The sequence below is a fragment of the Canis lupus genome, chromosome 24 (genome assembly GCF_048164855.1).
Source record: "Canis lupus baileyi chromosome 24, mCanLup2.hap1, whole genome shotgun sequence".
NCBI lineage: Eukaryota > Metazoa > Chordata > Mammalia > Carnivora > Canidae > Canis > Canis lupus.
The window spans coordinates 45581690-45601358 of record NC_132861.1 but is presented as its reverse complement, the minus strand read 5'-3'; the positions used below and the strand labels follow the sequence as shown (position 1 = coordinate 45601358).

Here is a 19669-nt window from a genome sequence, read left to right as displayed (position 1 = left end):
CTCCTCACACATGTTATCACTCATGTACTAGGCCCCAACTAGCTTTCCTTCAATATGCACCAAGAAGTCACCTCCTCCAGTCTCCCAATTCCCCCCAACATGCTCCCATACACCTCAGTAACATTTTTATTTGAGAACTTACCATTTATCCCCAAAGCATCCATTCATATGACTGCCTGCCTAAACTGGGTTGGGAGTTCAAAGAACAGAAAGCCAGCTTCACCTGCCTTCATTTCAAGAGCACCCAGACAGCACACTCCTCAGTATGAACTGTTCCCAGCTCACAGTGGATGCTCAACAAACATCTGCTGAGCCAAACCATTGACCCAGTTTGTAAAAGTATTTTGTAAACTATAAAGCACTTGATAAATATTGTCTGCTGTTTACTATTTCCTGTTCAACTCTAATCTCCATCATTTAGTATCCAAGTGCTCTAGACCAACTGAACTATCAATGTTCCTTACAACCAAATCCTATTTCCCACTTCTGTCTTAGTAGCACACACTGGTTTCTCTGTCCATAAAGTGCTTTCTCTTATCTTCATTTGTTCCAACTGGGCCAACTCATGACCAAATATATCCCTTCCAATAAAACATTCCTAGACAACCCTAATTGGAAGTAATGGCTCCATCCACTCAAATCTTAGAGCACTTTGTCTGTCTGTCTGTGGTGCTTTCCACACTGCACTGTAGGTGTCAGAAGTAGGAAGCCCTGTGCCTGTTCACTCACCATTTCCCTCGAGTATACAATGCAGAGCAATATGCAATTTAATGAGCAATAGATTACTTCTGATTCCACATAGTCAAGGAATAGATGCCTAGTATGTTTTAAGCACCTGGATGAGTGTTCCTCTCTTCAAGCCTTCTGAGACATCCTCCTTGGACATGTAGGTTTCAAATACGCTCTTTTTCTTCCCTCGTGCAGACTTGTTCTTCGACTTTTTGTCACCTGGCGAAGCACCAACACCATGTGGGCCAGCTACAGAGGACACACCTAGGAACAGGAGGCAGCAATCAACTCTTTCCTCAAAAAAAATCTCTGTATTTTTAAACTGGAGATATTTAACCTTTATTTATGTAGAAAGACCAATAAAAGAATGAAATGCTCTGATAATGACTTTAAATAGTCACAAAAAAAGAAAGAATGGGTAAGGAACCATGAATAAAATGTACGCAGATGAGACTTAAGTTTTAAATCAGCACCACAACATGCATGGAACATAATTTGAATAATGGGTTCTATGTGCTTTGCTGTTTATAGACACAAACTTTATAAAATAAGAATTAAAGATTGTCTCTTTTCTGGAGGAGACTAAACAACTGTACTCAATATAAGAATAAGACAATAAGAAACCACACTTAATTTTAGAATAAATAATATGGAAGAATATTTAACAGGTCACCAAAAGAATTACAGTGCCCCTCAGTCCTAAGACCTGCCCTGCGCTTCCATTCCAGTTATTTTATTTCAGGTCTCCAGTTGCTAGAATAGACTCCATTTTCCTTTTGCTACCTCTGGGGGTCCCCAGGGGCCGGAGGTTCAGCCTGCAGTCAGTCATTACTGGTTCCAAGGTTGCCTCTTCTCTCCAGATCCAGGGGGTCCTCTACTGCTCAGCTCAGACTTCTTCCTGCCTTGAATCGCTTGGTTGTCACTATCTGAAACCAAAGAGAAATAGATGACTGACTAGCAGTTAACCTGTGGCCTCCTCTGTGCTCTCAGAAATGTAGTATGTGAGTGACAGAAACTACATGTGGGGGAGGGGGGCCTCCTGGGTCCCAGTGTCACTTTCTCCTAGGCAGTTAGACTAGCACACCATCTGTCCTGAGTTTCTTTTCAAGGTATTGCTAGCCTGCTTGTTTGGGCCACTTCAACCAAAAACCTCCACAAATGGCAATGAGGTGGGGACTGAAAGAGTGCTGCAGTTCCGTTTAGTTTCTGAAATGGGTAAGCATGAGAGAGAATATAATTTTGAAAAAAAGTATAAAAATCTGGAATCTCAAGACTATAATGAAACAGGCACTAAACTAGCACTCAAAAGGTACAGCTATTAAGTTTCACATCAGACAAATGACATTCATCTATGAAACCAAATAAATCAATTCCTTTGGAATTCATCAACAAAACCCAACTTATTGCCACAACCAGATATCCAAAACCATGCAGGAAACCCAAGGTGTTTCACTAGCTTTCAAAAAAATGGCAACATGGCAGTTAGATATCTATTTCCCTACTCTTACCTGACATCACTTTAAACCAATCATCTGTCCAAAAGCTCAGGCAGCTGCTTCCAAGGAACATAAGGCAGCTGCCTAGATCAGGAGACTGGAATCCAGGGCCCTGGAGCTGGCCCCTGGCCTTCCACCTAGACACTGAACACATATTACAACTTCCACTTTCTACTCTTAGCTGGCCACCAGCCCAGAGATTCAAGCCTATACTTGCAAATTTCCAAAATCCTGGTGGGCAGGGTTCTTTCCCATAAAATGGATCAAGATGTCATTCTCAATACTAGCTTCCATTTTCTGTAAATTTCCCACACACATCCTTCACTGAAATGACATCATTTTTCTTTAAAGTGAAATTAATACTAACTCAGGAAAAGAGAAGCTACAATGACAAAGGGTAATGGGCCACTTAGCAATGCATGAAGAGAGTCAGGGATAAAGTTTGAAAAAAAAAAAGCAAGAAGGGAGAGAAACAGATGGTCTTAGATAAACAAGGTAATGGGAAGGGCACACAGAGGAGGCCAGACTGTCTGCTGGTTTAATTCAGAAGGCATCCAGCCACTTATTAATGCAACAAACACTTGGACAATGTACTATACTAGGATCAATGAAGAATACAAGAGCTGATGAGACTTACAAAATCATACTGAAATAACAATACAAGTTGGGAAGTGATAAGCACTATATATTTTTTTTAAGTATGGGTAAATGTACTCATGATGGAAGAAAAAGTATCTCTGGGTCAGGAAACCTGAGAGAGCTTCAAGAAAAATGTGAAGGAAGAACTGAGAATGTGAGACAAGCACACTACTGGCACAAGGAACCAAAAATAGAGATACAAACAGAAAAACACAGGCAGATTCTTACAACATTAATTCCATTTGGAGAGAGTCCAGCCTGTATGAAGGGAAGTGGCAGGGAAAATAAAACAAGTTGGAAGGTCTAGAAAACCAGCCCGTTGCTCAAAGGCAGTAGGGAATGTCTGAAGCATGAATGAGCAGAAGAAAAGAACAACAGATCAGAATCACAATTCAGGAAAAATAAAGCTGGCACAGGATTCAGAGTCCTCTGGAATTGAGAAAGACAGTGACAGCTGCACCTCAGGAAAGAACCAGAACAGACCAGGGAGAAAGAAAGGAAGGCCTGAAGTAGAGCTGAGTGAGCACACACTGAAAAAAAGAAACCCATGATGTGGTGGGATTGCAGGACAAATTCACACCACATGGCAACCAGGCAGATCGGGGTCTCAAAAGCAAGGAGGGAGCAAATGTTCGAGATTTTGAGCAAGGAGATTGGGAGTTTATAAAGTCACTGAGTTAGAGAAGATAATGAATTCTACTTAGAGTGTTCCCTCTCTCTACATGAACTTGTGCACACGGAAATATGCGTCTGTATGTATACCTCTATCCCAAATAGTTGGAAACTAGAGCATAACTTAGATAAACTGGCCAGCCATTCACTTAAAAATGGCAACCAAAATTCTCTAGAAAGGACAAGATTGCCAAGAAAGGGTAAGTTGATACAGAAGGGGCCCAGGACAAAATCTGGGTTAGGACAAATTTTAGGAAATGCAAAGAAGTAGGACATAGAACACAAAAACTAACAAAGATGTACGAAAGAACCAACAGGTCAAATGTTAAGAAAACCTGGGAGAAAATAACTTCCAAAGGAGAATAAGTTAATGATCACAGCTGACAACCACTACTAAGTAAGAATTCAACTCATGGCAGCCTTGAGCAAGGTGAAGCATTGAGTCAAGCTGCAAGCAGGAAAAAGACAATATTTAAAAAGTCATAATTGAAAATGGGTACTTTGTATCAAGTCCTGATGCAGGCAAGAGTTCAAAATTACGGGGATTTACTGCCAGTTAAGTGAAATGAAGACAGAGATTTCAACTCAAATGTCCCAAGATCAGCTCCACCTGCAACTTTCCTTCACAGCAAACACCCTTGGTGTTTGGTATGATTTATGTTGGTATGATTTATCCCTAACTTGTCTCTCTAGCTCAGGAGGATAAGGAATGTTTGGTTGGTTTCACTGTTGTAACCCCAGTGATTCCTATAGTACCCAGGATAGAATATAGGTTCACTATTCACTCCTTAAATGAGTAGATGAGTTTATTTTCATGAATAAGCGGTGAAAACACCAAGAAGAGCAGGATCATTCAGGGAAATTACACTAAAAACAAGTCAGCAAAGAACAGGAAAAGAACACAGGACCCAGGAAACAAAATTGGCAGGAGTAAACCAGATAGCTGGGCAGAGAATCAAAGCTTGCCTTTGGATATCAAAGTACTGGAAGGAGAAGGAAAGATTCCAAACAGAGAATATACTAAGCAGATGAATGAACAAACAACCTTCCCAGCAACATGTCTAAAGATCTATTAACCCAAGAGAAATCCTGGGCACCCCTACCTTAACACACTGAAAGGACAAGTCAATTTCTAATTCTTACCAGTTTTCAGAATGGGGTACACTGATCTACTGCCCAAATGCCCACTGGTTCCTCGAGAGGGTGTCTTATCATGGAAATAGCTGTACATTCTGAAGAGTTGGGCTGGGGTTAGGATGAACAGGCAGTAATGGTCAATAGTGACACATGGTACAAAAAAAAAGCAGGAATGAAGTGGAATGCAGGGAGAGGCACCTAGACTCGAGAAGGAGAAAATCTGAAGAAATAATTTGGGTGAAAGAAGTAGTGTCTTGAGAGCCTTTATATTCCCCAAACCTAGCACAATGCATAGTACAGAGCAGACACTCAAAAATTTGAAAGAATGAAACCTATTTGGAACAGAAACCACCTTACAAGAAATATCCACTAATGAGAAATTAAGTAGCAGGGCCAGGACTAAGGTGAGGGAAGCCAGGCACCAAGGATGCAAAATTCATAAAAGCAAAATCATGCAAGTACTAACCCTGCACCCTGCACTTAGAGGACTTCAAGAGAGACTCCTGAAATGTTAGTGCTCTAGGCATCTCACTTGCCTTACCCCGTATCTCAGCCCTGATGAGAAACAAGAGCAGATAAAATTTATGAACCTTGGTAGTAAAGGAAGCCCAAGGCGATAAAATTAAAAAGTATAAAGAGAGAAAAGGTTGAGCCTTTTCAGAAGCTAAGATGTAGCCGATAGAAAGCAAGACCTGGTAAGAACAAATGAAAGAAAACACTATTGATGAAATAAATTTTTAAAAGAGAGAGAATAAGTTTAAAATAAACCTCACTAAAGTTAGAGAAATAAACAATTTACACCATAAATAATTGGGAAACATGAAATAGTCAACAAGTTGTACTAAGACACTACTTAACCAAATTGTCAATACAGTGCTACTTTATAACACATTCTAAAATAAAATTGTTTGAATAAAATTTAAATGTTTAAAAATGAGGGAGACAGAAGGATGCCTGGGTGGCTCAGTTGGTTAAGCATCCAACTCTTGATTTCGGCTCAGGTTATGATCTCAGGATGGTGAAATTGAACCCTGTGTCAGGCTCTGCACTGGGCATGGAGTCTCTTTAAGATTCTCTCTCTCTCTCCCCTTTCCCCTCTGCCACACACGCACACACACATGTGCTCTCTAAAAAAATAAACAATAAAAATAAAAAAGTATATACATACACACATGCACACACACATGAGAGAGAAAAGGCAGGGGAAATGATGGCCATAATGTATAAGGAATATCCAGGTTAAATAAGGAATTGGAAAAATGCTATCCCCTAGGAAAAAAATAACAATAAAACTGGATAAAAACTATCAAAATCAATTATTTAAGGATCTGGATATTGACCAAAGACATATAAAACATTGAGAAGTGTTTATTCCAGAAAATCTACTGACTCTTGTAAAGAACAACAGAAGTGTGTGGTGGTTTAACCTGGAGTTCCCACCATCACACAGTCCCAAACTCTTGGTATGGAAATCCCACCAGGACAGAGCAAGCTATGAAGATTGGCAGCTCCACTTAGCCAGAGGAGCTAAATTTCTTTGGAGCAGAGCAAAAAGAATTCCAGGTCCAGGGGCATTTTCAGAAACAATGATTCCAAGGAACAAAAAAATTAGGAAGGCCAATTATCACAAGTAGCCTGAATCTGCTATACTAGTTAGGGCAAGCAACAGATCAGGAAACCAACCAGAAATTTAACAGGGAGAATTAGGAATAAGACAACTAAAGTGGGCCTTGGCAAAAATCTACTTTTTTCTGCTATGTGCATGCACAGGACTTTAAACATGCAGGAAAAAAAATGAGAAGGCCGGGATGCCTGGGTGGCTCAGTGGTTGAGCATCTGCCTTCAGCTCAGGGCATGATCCCGGAGTGCAGTGATTGAGACCCACATCAGGCTCCCTGCAGGAAGCCTGCTTCTCCTTCTGCCTATGTCTCTGCTTCTCTGTGTCTCTCCTGAATAAACAAATAAAATCTTTTAAAAAATGAAATGAAATGAAAAGGCACTAGAAAGCTGCTCATCTCTGGATGAATGTGAACCTTACAAATATAGAAAGCAAAAAAGCCTGGGCTGATGTGTAAACTGCCTGAACTTTGAAAGCATTCCCCCAAGTCTCGCAAGAAACACTGACAAAGGATCGGGGGGCCTCACAGTTTCAGAACTAAACACAACCTCTGAAAATCATGGGCTCACCATTAAGATATACTGACCCAAGGGCAACTACAAGAAAGACTTAAAAATAAAAACAAGAAAGGAAGAACTAGCAGAGACATCGGCATCCACACAGGATGGGAGAAACAGACTCCAAAGAATAAGTCCAGACAAGTCACTACACAAACAAAAAGAACAACCAACTCTAGGGGAAAAGGAATCAGAATGCAGAGCATATCAAAATGTCCAGATTTCAACAAAGAATTATAACGTGGGCAAAAAAGAGAAAAGTGTGACCCATACACAGGAAGAGGGGGCAGCAGTTTCAATTAAAAAATGTCTCTGGGGAAGCCTAGATTTCAGACTCTGGCAATAAGAACTTCAAAAGCATGTATCACAAATAAGTTCAAAGAACTAAAAAAAAAAAAAACAACTTATAAAGGAAAAGTATAATAACAATGACTCATCAAATAAAAAATATCAATAGAGAAGGGCACCTGAGTGGCTCAGTCACCCGATGAATGTCTGACTCAGGTCATGATCTCAGGGTCAGAGGACTGAGACGCATGTCGGGCTCTGTGCTGAGCCTCTCTCACTCTCTCTCTCCCTCTGCCCCTTTCCCCATTCTTTCTCTAAAAATAAAATTTTAAAAAGAAAAGAAAAGATCAACAGACATTATTTTTTTAAAAAGTAAATTGCAAGATGAAAGAACTAAAATGAAAATTTCACTAGAAGGATTCAACAGCAGATGGAAGTTGGCATAAAAAGAATTGATAAACCTGAAAATAAAAATGATCAGTCAAGATGATCCAACATAAAGAAAGGAAGAAAAGAAATATGAAGTACAATTATTTTTTAAAAATCCAATTTAAAGACTTGTGATAAAGAACCTGGCTCCATTTTTCAATGTTTGACTACCGACTTATTTTTAGCCTTAATTCCTCTTTCCCATTTGATCCATCTGAGAAGACAGTCCATGAGTACCCCAACCTTTGACCCCAGTGGGAAATTCAAATTTCACAAATCCCCACTCTACACATAGGAACTTCTCTCCAGTTCCCTACCCATTATAAAGAATTAACCCACTCCTTCAGCCTCACTCAAACCAGACCAGACATGCCTGTACTCACCCTACTCTGCCAAGGAGTCTCGTAGGTGAGTAATAAGTTCTCTTTCAAATTCTCCTGTTTAATATAGAGTACAATTAATATACATCCTACTAATTGGGAAGGGATCCATTCCACCTCCACAGGGTGACCACAGAACAGGAGTGAAAGACAGCACCTCTCTACCAACCTTACAGAAACGATTATAAGGGAATACAACAAACAACTTTAGGCCAACTAGATAACAGATGAAATGGACAAATTCCTAGAAAGGAACAAATTACTAAAGCTGGCTTAAGAAAAAAAATTAAAAATCTAAATAGACATATAACAAGAAATTGAATTAGTAGGTAAATCTTCTAATAAAGAAAAGCCCAGGTAAATTCTACCAAACATTGAAAGAAAAAAAGAACCGTAAAACTTCACAAACTCTTCCAGAAAACAGAAAATATTTCCCAACTCATTCTAGAGGATATTATTTCTCCATACCAAAGGCAGAAAAAGGTATCATAAGAAAAAAAATACTGCTTTAACATATAAAATAATTCAGATTTTTAAATTTCTTCAGTTTTAGTAATTTGCATCCTTCTAGAAATTTATCAATTTCATCTAAAGTTTCCCTTTTTGAGGGGAAACAATGTTGCTCAAAATATCCTTATGATTTTCTTAGTACATATAGCAGTGCTATCCTTACTGAAGTTATGTAATTTTCAGTATCTGTGCTGTCCAGTAGGGTAGCCACAAGCCACATGTGTCTTTTGAGCATTTTAAAGAGTTCCTGTCAGGTCTGAAACATCTGAATTTCATCATTATTATTGTAGGAAATTTTCACAGGTTTTAGAATTCTAGATTGTCAGTTATTTTCTCTAATTTGAAGGTATCATTCAATTGTCTTCTAGCTTTCAATATTTCTGTTAAGAAGTCAGTCGTTAATCTAATTTTGTAGTCTTTGAAAGTGTACTATTTCTGGGGCGCCTGGGCAGCTCAGTTGGTTAAGCTTTGGCCTTTGGCCAAAAAAGCTTTGGCCTTTGGCCCTTTGGATCCCAGGGTCCTGGGATCAAGCCCCATATCAAGCTCCCCACTGAGCGGGGAGTCTGCTTCTCCCTCTGGCCCTCCTTGTGCTTGCACTCTTTCTCACTCTCTCTCTCAAATAAATAAATCTGAAGGAGAAGGAGAAGGAGAAGGAGAAGGAGAAGAAGAAGAAGAAGAAGAAGAAGAAGAAGAAGAAGAAGAAGAAGAAGAAGAAGAAGAAGAAGAAGAAGAAGAGTGTACTAATCCCTCTCTCCCTCTATAGCAGCTTTTGAAATTTTTCTCTTTATCTTTGGTTTTCTAGCAATTTACTACAATATACTAAGGTATGGATTTTTTAAATCTTCCTTGGTGTTAGCAATAATACTATTATTTGACAGCTTTTATCAGTTATGAAAAGTCTTCAACCAATGTTGTCCCATATACCTTCTACCCCATTCTCTCAACTCTTTGTCTGGAACTTCAATTATACACTTATGACCTTTTAGTATCTCTGTGTCTTGTCTTCCTCAATTTCTTCATAACTCTTCCACTTCACTAATTCTCTATCAGCTCTAATCTGTCAAACCCACTCATTAAGTTCCTAATTTCAGTTATTATGCTTACAAGTCTAGATTTTCCATTTTTTTCTTTTACACGTCTCCAGTTCTCTGCTAACAATGGTAAATCTTTTTGCCTCTATGAACAAGGTAAGCATGGCTATATTAAAGTTGCTCCTGAAAACTTCAATAACGGAGGCCCAAAGAGATCTAATACTATCTTCTTTGCTTCTATTTGATTTTGTTCATGTTGTTTGATCATTTGTGCCTGATTTTTTTTATTATGGACTAGACATTATATTTCCAAGATCTCTGTGGTGATAATTTGAGAACTAGTATAATGTTACCATCTTCCAAACAGGATTTTCATTCGCTTCTGCCAAGCACCTGAGACAAATACAATAAATTACCCCAATCTGTTTTCAGGGTTTAAATGCATTCAAAATAGAGATACAGTTTCTGTGAGGGCCTATCTACATCACTTCAACCTTACAATGTGGACTGTAGCCCTTCAGAATTGCAATCCCAAATAAGAATGCTTCACCAGGACCACACACTTCCCACATTAGCAGGGCCTAAATCCCTATCACTCTAGCCCTAAAATAATATCAAGTACATTGCTCAGTTTTTCAGCTTCTCTTTCAGCTGATCTCTCTAAAAGCTAGTACACATCCAGAGGAGACAACCCTAAATACTAGCATTATCTCCCTAAACCTTTATTCTTCCTTGATAGTCACTCTCTTATTACTCCTCAAATACTTTCAACAGATTTTTGTTCTTGTTTTTGTTTTGTAATGGGCATAAGCCAACTTCTGTTAGAAGGTAGACTAGTTGGGCAGCCCAGGTGGATCAGCAGTTTGGTGCCACCTTCGGTCCAGGGCCTGATCCTGGAGACCTGGGATCGAGTCCCACGTCGGGCTCCCTGCATGGAGCCTGCTTCTCCCTCTGCCTGTGTCTCTGCCTCTCATGAATAAATAAATAAAATCTTTAAAAAAAAAAATGAAGGTAGACTAGTTTCCAACTATTTCCTATGCCATAACTGGAAGTGTCAACCTCACTCTTAATTCTCACATTTTCAATCAAAACCTTAAATTCCCAACTCCCTCCTATAGGACTCACTCTTCTGACAAAAATTCTCCATAATTTCATTTATCTTCCCCTCTGTTCCGTATGAAAGTTAGACAGGTCCCTACAAGGGTACCTAGGTGGCTTAGTCAGTGAAGTGTCTGACTCTTGGTTTTGGCTCAGGTCATGACCTCGGGGCTGTGGGCTCTGTGTTGAGTCTGCTTGAGATTCTCTCCCTCTCCCCCTATTCATGCATTCTCTCTAAAATAAATAAATAAATCTAAAAAAAAAAGGTTCCTACATGTTTACAACCTAACCTCTTCAATTTGTGTTCTTCATTCTTAATTTTATATCTGCTCTAGAACTTTCTTACATTCATTATTCTCTCCATAGTTGCCTACCCAAAAGCATACAACCTAGCTAATGGCCTACCCCTGTTCTCCTTCTGTAAAATTCAAGCTACTAGCCACCATTCCATTTCCCTCACTCCCATCTCTGCCAAAGTTTAAAAATGTAGTCTAGATTCATAATTCTATTTCCTCATGACAAAGCCCTTAATCTTCCTGGGAATATAAAATTTGTCCTCACCTCTACAATGAAATAAGGCTTTCAGTATTCCTAAAAAGGAAAATCTTCATTATTAAAACAATAGCATCCTCTCAGTTCATTTTTCCTAGCCCCTCTAGAATAGGATGTCATTGACCATACCCTTGGACTACTAACTCTTTTTCCCTTGACCCTTTAGGACATCACAGTCTCCTGCCTCCTCCTACTCTCTCTGCAATTCTCAAATTTTCTTGTTGACTCCTCTTCTTTCACTTACGTCTTAAGTTTCTGCCATTTGCAAGATCCTATTCTTAAGCCTCATCTCACTTCTCTGTTAAAGAATTTTAAATCTACATCTCCAGCCCTGCTCTCTGAAGCTATTCTTTAACTTTTCAACTTCCTGCTCATTAATATTGGCAAGCACTTTGAATGTAACATGTTTCTAATTCAAGTTATTATTCTCCTCAAACTAGATTTTCCGCCTGCATACTTACTGCATCCAGATTAATGACATCATTATCATCCCTGGGCAGCAAACAGTAGTCATCTAACCTCTTTCTCTTCATTAATAAAACTCTATTCCCAAATTCCATCACTTCTACCTTTAAAATGTATCCTAAGTAGATTCTCTCCTCTCCAACTTGATCAGCACTCTGAAATCAGGTTGTTGCAACAGAATACTCTAAAGATTAACAACAGTTTCTTAACAGGTCTCTCAACCACTAATTTCTTTTCTTCATTCCATACGTCACACAGGAGGTATCTTATTAAGGGATTTTTCAAAACCTTTCAGTTTTCCTCACTGCAACTCTGTAATCTAAACTACTGTAATGGTTCATTTATACATCAACATGACTGGATCACAGAGTTTCCAGATATTTAGCTAAACATTATTTCAGGGTGTGTCTGTGGGGGGTTTCTGGATGAAACTAGCATTTCAATTGGTGACCAGTAAAGTAGTCCAGTCTCCTTGATGTGGTTATGTATCATCCAATCTGTTGAGGGCCTAAATATTATGAAAACACCAAGGAAAGAAGAAGTTGGCCCCTCTAGTTTGATCACCTGAGCTGAGACATGGATCTTCTCTTGTTCTCCGCACTCTTAGTTCTCAGACCTTCAGAATGGACTAAAAGCTACATCACTGGCTACCCTGATTCTCAGACTTTCAGACTCAGAATGAATTACACTACCATCTTTCCAGGGTCTTCAGCTTGTAGATAGTGGATTATAGAACTTCTCAGCTTCCATGATTGCATGAGCCAATCCCTATAATAAATACCTTCCTATATCTATATCCCATTTGTTCTGCTTCTCTAGAAAACTCAAACATACCCATCTTTCAGGTATAATCTCTTACTAAAGGTTTTTTCAATATCACACTAGGAGAATTCCTAATGAAAATGATAAGTTGGGAAAGCCCAAGCTTGGCATCAAAACCTGAAAAAGGACTTAAAGACAGACTGAGCTAACAACTATAAACTCTGGGAGGAAAGAAAGGAAGAAAGGAAGAAAGGAAGAAAGGAAGAAAGGAAGAAAGGAAGAAAGGAAGAAAGGAAGAAAGAACTACCTGAAGATTCTGAAGAATAAACAAAAGAAATAGATTGGGAGGAGGAAAAATCTGGAGACACAGCTGGCACCGAAGCGAGTTTCATGTTTCTGGTTTTTGGTTTTTTGGTTTGAGATTGTGGGGGAGGGGTGTATAGCTTTGCCCAAGAGCAGGCCACAGTCACAGGAGTGGGCAGTACAGGCAGCTGAAACTTCAAGAAAAAATCCTACAGACTGCCTGGCCAGAAGGAAGGCAAAAGAGCCTGGGAAATCACAGCTGGCTGCCAGGGGCAACCTAGAATAGGAGAGCTGAAGAAGGGATCCCCCTAATTTTTATCAACACTATACAGATCTCAGGCTAACCTTAACACTGCAGATGTGTAGAACAGACCCAACAGAACATCATAAAGTCTTAAAAAATTGAACTTAAACATGAACCTACAGGAGACAAGACTTACAGTCTGAGTCTAATGGGGTCTGAGGATAATCGCCAATGAAATAAAAATAATAATAATAATCAACACTCTACGGTGGAACATAACAGCATTCAGAGTCTACACAACTATATCCAAGACATAACCTAAAATTATTTGGCATACAAAGAACTCGGAAAATTTGACCCATTCTAAAGTGAAAAAAAATCACAGGTTATCAACCTTAAAATGACTCAGGGGTTAAAGTTATTAGATAAGGACTTTAAACCAGCCATGATAACTATGCTAATTGAAGGAAAGGAAAAGACAGTTGAATGAAAAGATAGAAAATTTCAATAGAGAAATAAAAAATCTCCTTTAAAAGTAGAGATTTTAAAATGGAAAAATATACCTGAAATAAAAAATTCAGTGGATGAGCTTAATAGCAAAATAGATATAAGAGTAAAGAGTTAGTGAGCTTAAACTTTATTCAATACAAATTATATAATCTGAAAAAAGAAAAAAGATTGAACAAAAAGATGAACATAGCCTTATGGACTTAAGGCTTATTTTAGCAAAAAAATCAAACATATGAGTAATTGGAATCCCAGAAAATAATGAGTCAAAAAAAGATAAAATAGGGGTGCCTGGGTGGCTTGGCGGTTGAGCATCTGCCTTCGGTTCAGGGTGTGATCCCAGAGTCCCGGGATTGAGTCCTACATCAGGCTTCCTGCATGGAGCCTGCTTCTCCCTCTGCCTATGCCTCTGCCCCTCTCTCTCTCTCTCTCTCTCTCTCTCTGTCTTATGAATAAATAAATAAAATCTTAGGGGAAAAAAAGTAAAATAAATATTGACCAAAAACATCCTAGATTTGATGAAAGACAAATAGATAAATTCAAGAAGCTCAATGAACTCAAAAGAGGAAAAATTCAAAGAAAACTAGATCCAGAATCATAATCGAACCACAGAAAACCAAAGAAAAGAAAAAAACCTAAAGCAGCCAGAGGAAAATACTATACTACAAAGAGGGGAACATTTTCAATAGCACTAGATTTCTTATCATTTCCTATCATCTTCGTTCAAGGTGTCCAGAAGACAGTGGAACATCTTTAAAGAGTTGAAAAGAAAAACTATCAACCCAGAATTCTATATCCAGTAAAAAATATCCTTCAGAAATGAAAGCAAAATACTTTTTTTAGATAAAGGAGAACCAAGAAAATCCATTACCAGTAGAACATCACTACACGTAACACAAAAGGAAGTTCTTTGAGATAAAAGAAATGATAGCAGAGCAAAAACTGGATCTTCAGGAATGAATGTTAAGCATGAGAAATATTTAATTTAAATAAATTATATCTCAATAAAGATGCAAAAAAACCTTAAGGAAAATTATTTCTAACCTGGAATTCTATATGCAAACTATTAAGTGTGGTGTAGAATAAAAACATTTTCAGAAGTATAGATCTAAAAAAAATTCATGTATTCTTTTTTATGAAGGCACCAAAGTATATGCTTGACCAAAATGACATGTAAAACAAGAAAGAAGATACAACGAAGAGGAAGCACAGTACAAAAGTATTTAAGTAATTTCTAAGATGACAGAAAAAGGATGCCCCAGGACAGCAATTGTGCATCAGGCACAGAGGATAACCTCCAGACTGGAGAACAGTGTAGATTAGAGCAGAGTCAAGAGACAGAATGATATAACCAAGCTCTCTTCCACCAAAGTATTTATTGTCTTTTTAACCCAATACAGGTTCCCTGATTCAGTCTGGTTTCTTGTTCTTGGCTCCGCTTTACCATAACCTGATAAAAGTTCCTTTTTGCACTTCAGAAACTTGATTTAGCTGAGGCCACTCATTTCACCATATATAAGTGTTCAACTTTGATCAACTCCTGTGCTTGTGAATTAATTATGGGATAGATGATCTAGAGTATGCCTCCTTTTATGTAACAAAGAATAAAAAAAACAAGAATTACACACACCCATTTGCTCATCTGTGCGAAAAGACACACAGAACAGTAATTTACAACTACTGGGAATTATTATCTACAGTGGGGGCCGGGAAGGAGGGTAAGTATGAGCAGGATGAAAAGGAAGCAGGTAAAAAAAAAAAAAAAAAAGCTAAAAGAAATAACCTTGTTTTTTAAGATTTTATTTATTTATTCATGAGAGATACAGAGAGAGAGAGAGAGAGAGAGAGAGAGGCAGAGACATAGGCAGGGGGAGAAACAGGCTCCATGCAGGGAGCCTGACGTGGGACTCTATCCCCGGTCTCCAGGATCAGGCCCTGGGCTGAAGGCGGCATCAAACTGCTGGGCCACCCAGGCTGCCCTAATTTATTTTTTTAACTCTGAAACTACTTATTGTCTATATATTCTAGAATTCGACAAGTAAATATATTGTGGATAAAAGGCATCAGATTTGTCAATGTTGGAGAAAAATATTATAGAGAGTAGGAAGGTTAGAATAAACCCTGGAGCTATCACTCTAATCAATGGTTTATAATATATAGAGACAGAAAACACATAAATACACACAAATGTAGACAAGTATAAATGTGTATATATTCTTATGTTGTCTAGTTCTGTCTTCCAAGAGGGCCTAGAATCAATGAGTAGTAGCAATGAGCCCAGATCTCAGTTTCTAAATATCATTCACTGCTAAAAGGAACCAGGGCTCCTTAGAAAAATGGCCAATTCTGAGACTGGAGTAGGAGAGGTACAATAAGAGCCTAAAAGGAGGGTTGGCAAACGATAGCCCAAAGGCCAAATTCAGTTAAGCACTTCTTGCCTTTGTAAATAAAGTTTTATCAGAACAGAGCCATACTCATTCATTTACAAATTGTCTGTGGCTTTTTTTCCTGCTGTGAGGGTGAGGTTAAGTAGTTGCAAGAGACTGTATAGCCCTCAAAGCCAAATATATTTACTATCTGGCCACTTACAGAAAAAGTTTGCCAAGTCCTGGCCTAGATAGAATATCTTCTTGTTCCAGAAAGTAAGGACACACCCAAAAATAATGGGGTCATGTCAAAAGTGCACAGGAGCCAGCTGAAAAGGCTCCTACTGGCCAAATATATGACAATCTAACTACCAAAAATTTTACATAATGGCTTATAACCCATTAAATAAGAATCCTCATGTAGTTCATGCTGATAAAAACAAATAAATAAAAGAGGAAGCTCGTCCTTATATTAGGATCCCAACATTATAATAAATGCAGAAAAATTATGGAATTAAAAAATTACCACGGGCAACCATCATCATCCTAATTCAGATTCATCAATAGACGCTAAAACTAGTGGGTAAAAGTTTGAGGAGTGACAGAATATTAAATCATCTCAAACTATCTTCAAAGATGGCTGTTAAATATAAAGAGGAAAAGCATATCTTGCAGTGGAGGTATCTAGACAACCAACTTAACAAACTGATTAAAGTAATAAATATGTGTAATGGGACAAATCAACATCATATGCCTCCTGGGGTAAGATACAGTAAGAAACACATGTCACTTATGAAACACCAGTAAAGTCCAAATTGAGGGACTTCTACAAATAACTGGCCTATAATCTTCAAAACTATTATTCATGAAAGGAAAGACTCTTCTAGATTAAAGGAAACTAAAGACACATGACAACTCCATGCACTCATGATCAGGATTTCTATCCCCCATAAAGGATGTGATTAGGCAACTTGAAGATATTTGAATAATATCTATAGATTAGCTAATGGCATTATATCAATGTTAATTTCCTTATTTTGATCCCACAATGGTCATAAAAAAAAATGGCTATGTTTACAACTCACTCTCAGCTCACAAAAAAAGAAAAAAAAGGCAAGTGGGAAGGGTTAGTGTGGTAAAATGTGAATGCTGAAGAATCTGGTGAAGAGAAAACAGTAATTCTTTGTACCATTCTTGCATCTCTTCCATAGGTCCTAAATTATATGTTTTCAGAAAGAATCCAAGTCTTTAATTATAGTATTATAGATGTTTATTGAGTTATACTTTTTTTCATGCTAAAGAATATTCACAACAATTGATAATCTAACTTGCTTTATAAATGATTACTAAATAAAAGGAACTCAAATAATCAGTTAAAGGATACGTGGGCTACAAGATCATTCCATCCTGTTTCATATGGGCCAAAACAGATTTATTAGCTGCAAGCTCAAATAAAGTGATCTCAAATGAGAGTTATGTCAGTAAAAACACTGCCTCTCAACAGGTCAGCAGTGACTTTACTCACTTATATTTTACAAAATATTTTGAGGATTTAAAAGATTAAATGTCCTGAAAGGGACAACAACCCAGCACTTTTTGCAAACACAGCTGTTAGTTAAAGCTCTTGAGAAAAGAAAAGTTCTGGAATGAGAATCAGTTGTAGGAAGAGATAATGGTTATAAAATATTAAGAAGATTTTGGAATCTTTTCCTATTATTCTAATAGCTGACTTGTTTCTGAACATGTGCTTCATTACTACATGCAGCACTATATGCTCTTGAGCTCTGGACACAGAGCAATAAACACAACATTACTGACAAGGTCCCTACTTCCATGGTACTTAAAATTGGGGCGGGGGTGGGGGGAAGGGAGAGGCGGAAAGAAAACAAACAACAACAAGGCAGTAAAACACCGTGATAATAGTGACAAACAGGATGAGGAAAAGAGGACACTACTTTAGTTGTGGTGATTAGGAAAAGCCTCTACTGAGGAGATAATGCTGGAGCTAAAATCCAAACAATGAGAGAAGTGCATCAGTGAAGGTCTCAGAGTAGAGCCTTCTTGGCAGAGGGTATGACAAGTGCAAAGGCAACAAAGGAGAAACAATCTCAACATGTTCATATAAGTTATTTTAAAAGGCCTCATTACTACTCTCAGTAGAGTAGACAATACCAAAGAACTGTCAGCTTTGGGGGCACCTGGGTGGCTCAGTGGTTGAGCTTCTGCCTTTGGCTTAGGTCATGATCCCAGGGTCCTGGGATCAAGTCCTACATCAGGCTCCCACAGGAGCCTGCTTCTCCCTCTTCCTATGTCTCTGTATCTCTCATGAATAAATAAATAAAATTTAAAAAAAAAAGAACTGTCAGCTTTGTATTAGGTATGATAATAGCATTGTGACTGTATGACAGTTTTCATTACTGCACAGCATATTTATGTATTGATATGTATTGTACAATAAATGATGTCAGGAACTTCTTTAAAATATTTTGGCCAAACAAAGAAATAAAAAAGGAACGAATGAAGCAAATGTGCAAAAATTCTTGACTTAGTTAGGGAAATGGGTTTTTGTACATTTGACATTTTTCATAATTTTTAGAAACCCCACATAACAGAAACTTCACATGAAAAGTGGCAATATCTCATATCTTCTTTCTCTGACCAGCTCAGCTCTTACTGTTTCAGTTCTATGTTCTGACCACCTCATTCAAGGAGATATAAATGAAAACTTTAAGGATCCTCCCAAACATTAGATAAGTCCTAACACTCTATGACTAAGTCCAGTTTGTGACAGAACTAATCTACCTCAGGCAGGGTTTGAACTCAGAAAGAATTAAGAGAATATAAAATAAACAGCCACATATTAACAAACCACAAGTCATTCTGAGAAAAAAAATGGAAATTGCCTAGATCAAGGACCATCCTCCCAAAGATTAAAAAATACAATAGGCTTCTTCCCCCTCCATTCCCTGGAGACGACTCTGGCAAAGATTTCCCAATTGTGAAATCCTACTCTCAATGTTCAGTCTTGATCTTACTTGACCTTGCTATCGCACTTGACAGAGCTGAACATTCTCCCTCTTCTTGAGCCTCTCTACTTCCTTGGCAGACATGACAGGAGGGCTAAACATGCTCGTACTACTTCCTTTTAAGTGCAAGTGTCACATCCACGGCCCCTCTGGAGAGACAGGCAAGCAATTTCTGCCCCAGGTGACTAGTTCTGAAGAAACCAGGAGCGGGTCCCTAACCCAAACACCTATGATCTAGTGGTACATCTAATCTAATGGTATGTCAGAAACTTCAATTTCTGGTACTACAGTGGAGTCATTTTTCTGAAAACCCTACTGATAGCAAATTACTACAACTGCTAAATAAAATATTACCAACTTCTGGAGGACAGAGTTGAGCTCTCAAGAGAGAAAAGAAAATCCTCAGGAGCTAAAATTCAAGTGAGAGCTAGAAACCAGAATACATGGAAAAGGCTCTGGGAGCACATTCTGGTGTCAGTGCCAAGACGCATGTAGTTTAAAGCTGCAGGGTCCCAGGAGATAAGGCTTTGACCATATGAAATGTAGGGTAGAGACATAGAAGTTAGCCTCCTGAAAAAAAAAAAAAAAATCAAGGCTATTAAAGGGCTATCAACTCAGTGCAAAGGTAGGGTAGAAAAAATGCACCTATAGTGAAGAAAAACATCAAGAAATGTGAGTGCATTGACGTGGGCTGGGAACACAGGTGAGTTTCCCCTAGAGATTCATAAACATGGGCCTGCCAGAGTACAGTGTAGCTGCACTAACCCCAAGCATATACACTAACTTAAGGTGAGCCTAAGTCAGCATATCCCAAGGCACTGGCTGAACCAAAATATCCTCTCAAAACTATCCACTTCACA

At 38.3% G+C, this 19669-nt stretch overlaps 1 protein-coding gene across 9 annotated transcripts in view; it reads right to left on the bottom strand.

Moving 5' to 3' along the window:
• DIS3L2 (DIS3 like 3'-5' exoribonuclease 2) overlaps positions 1-19669 on the bottom strand; it is a 346723-nt gene that overhangs the window by 296003 nt on the left and 31051 nt on the right. For all 9 annotated transcript variants that reach the window (XR_012016729.1, XM_072796677.1, XM_072796673.1 and 6 more), the window contains 2 exons: positions 1513-1655; positions 836-993 (listed from right to left, as the gene is read on the bottom strand). Coding sequence is in view for 8 of the 9 variants with exons in the window: in XM_072796677.1 (XP_072652778.1) it covers positions 836-993; positions 1513-1558 (204 nt within the window). In the remaining variant the exon portion in view is untranslated. The remainder of the gene's footprint in view (positions 1-835; positions 994-1512; positions 1656-19669) is intronic.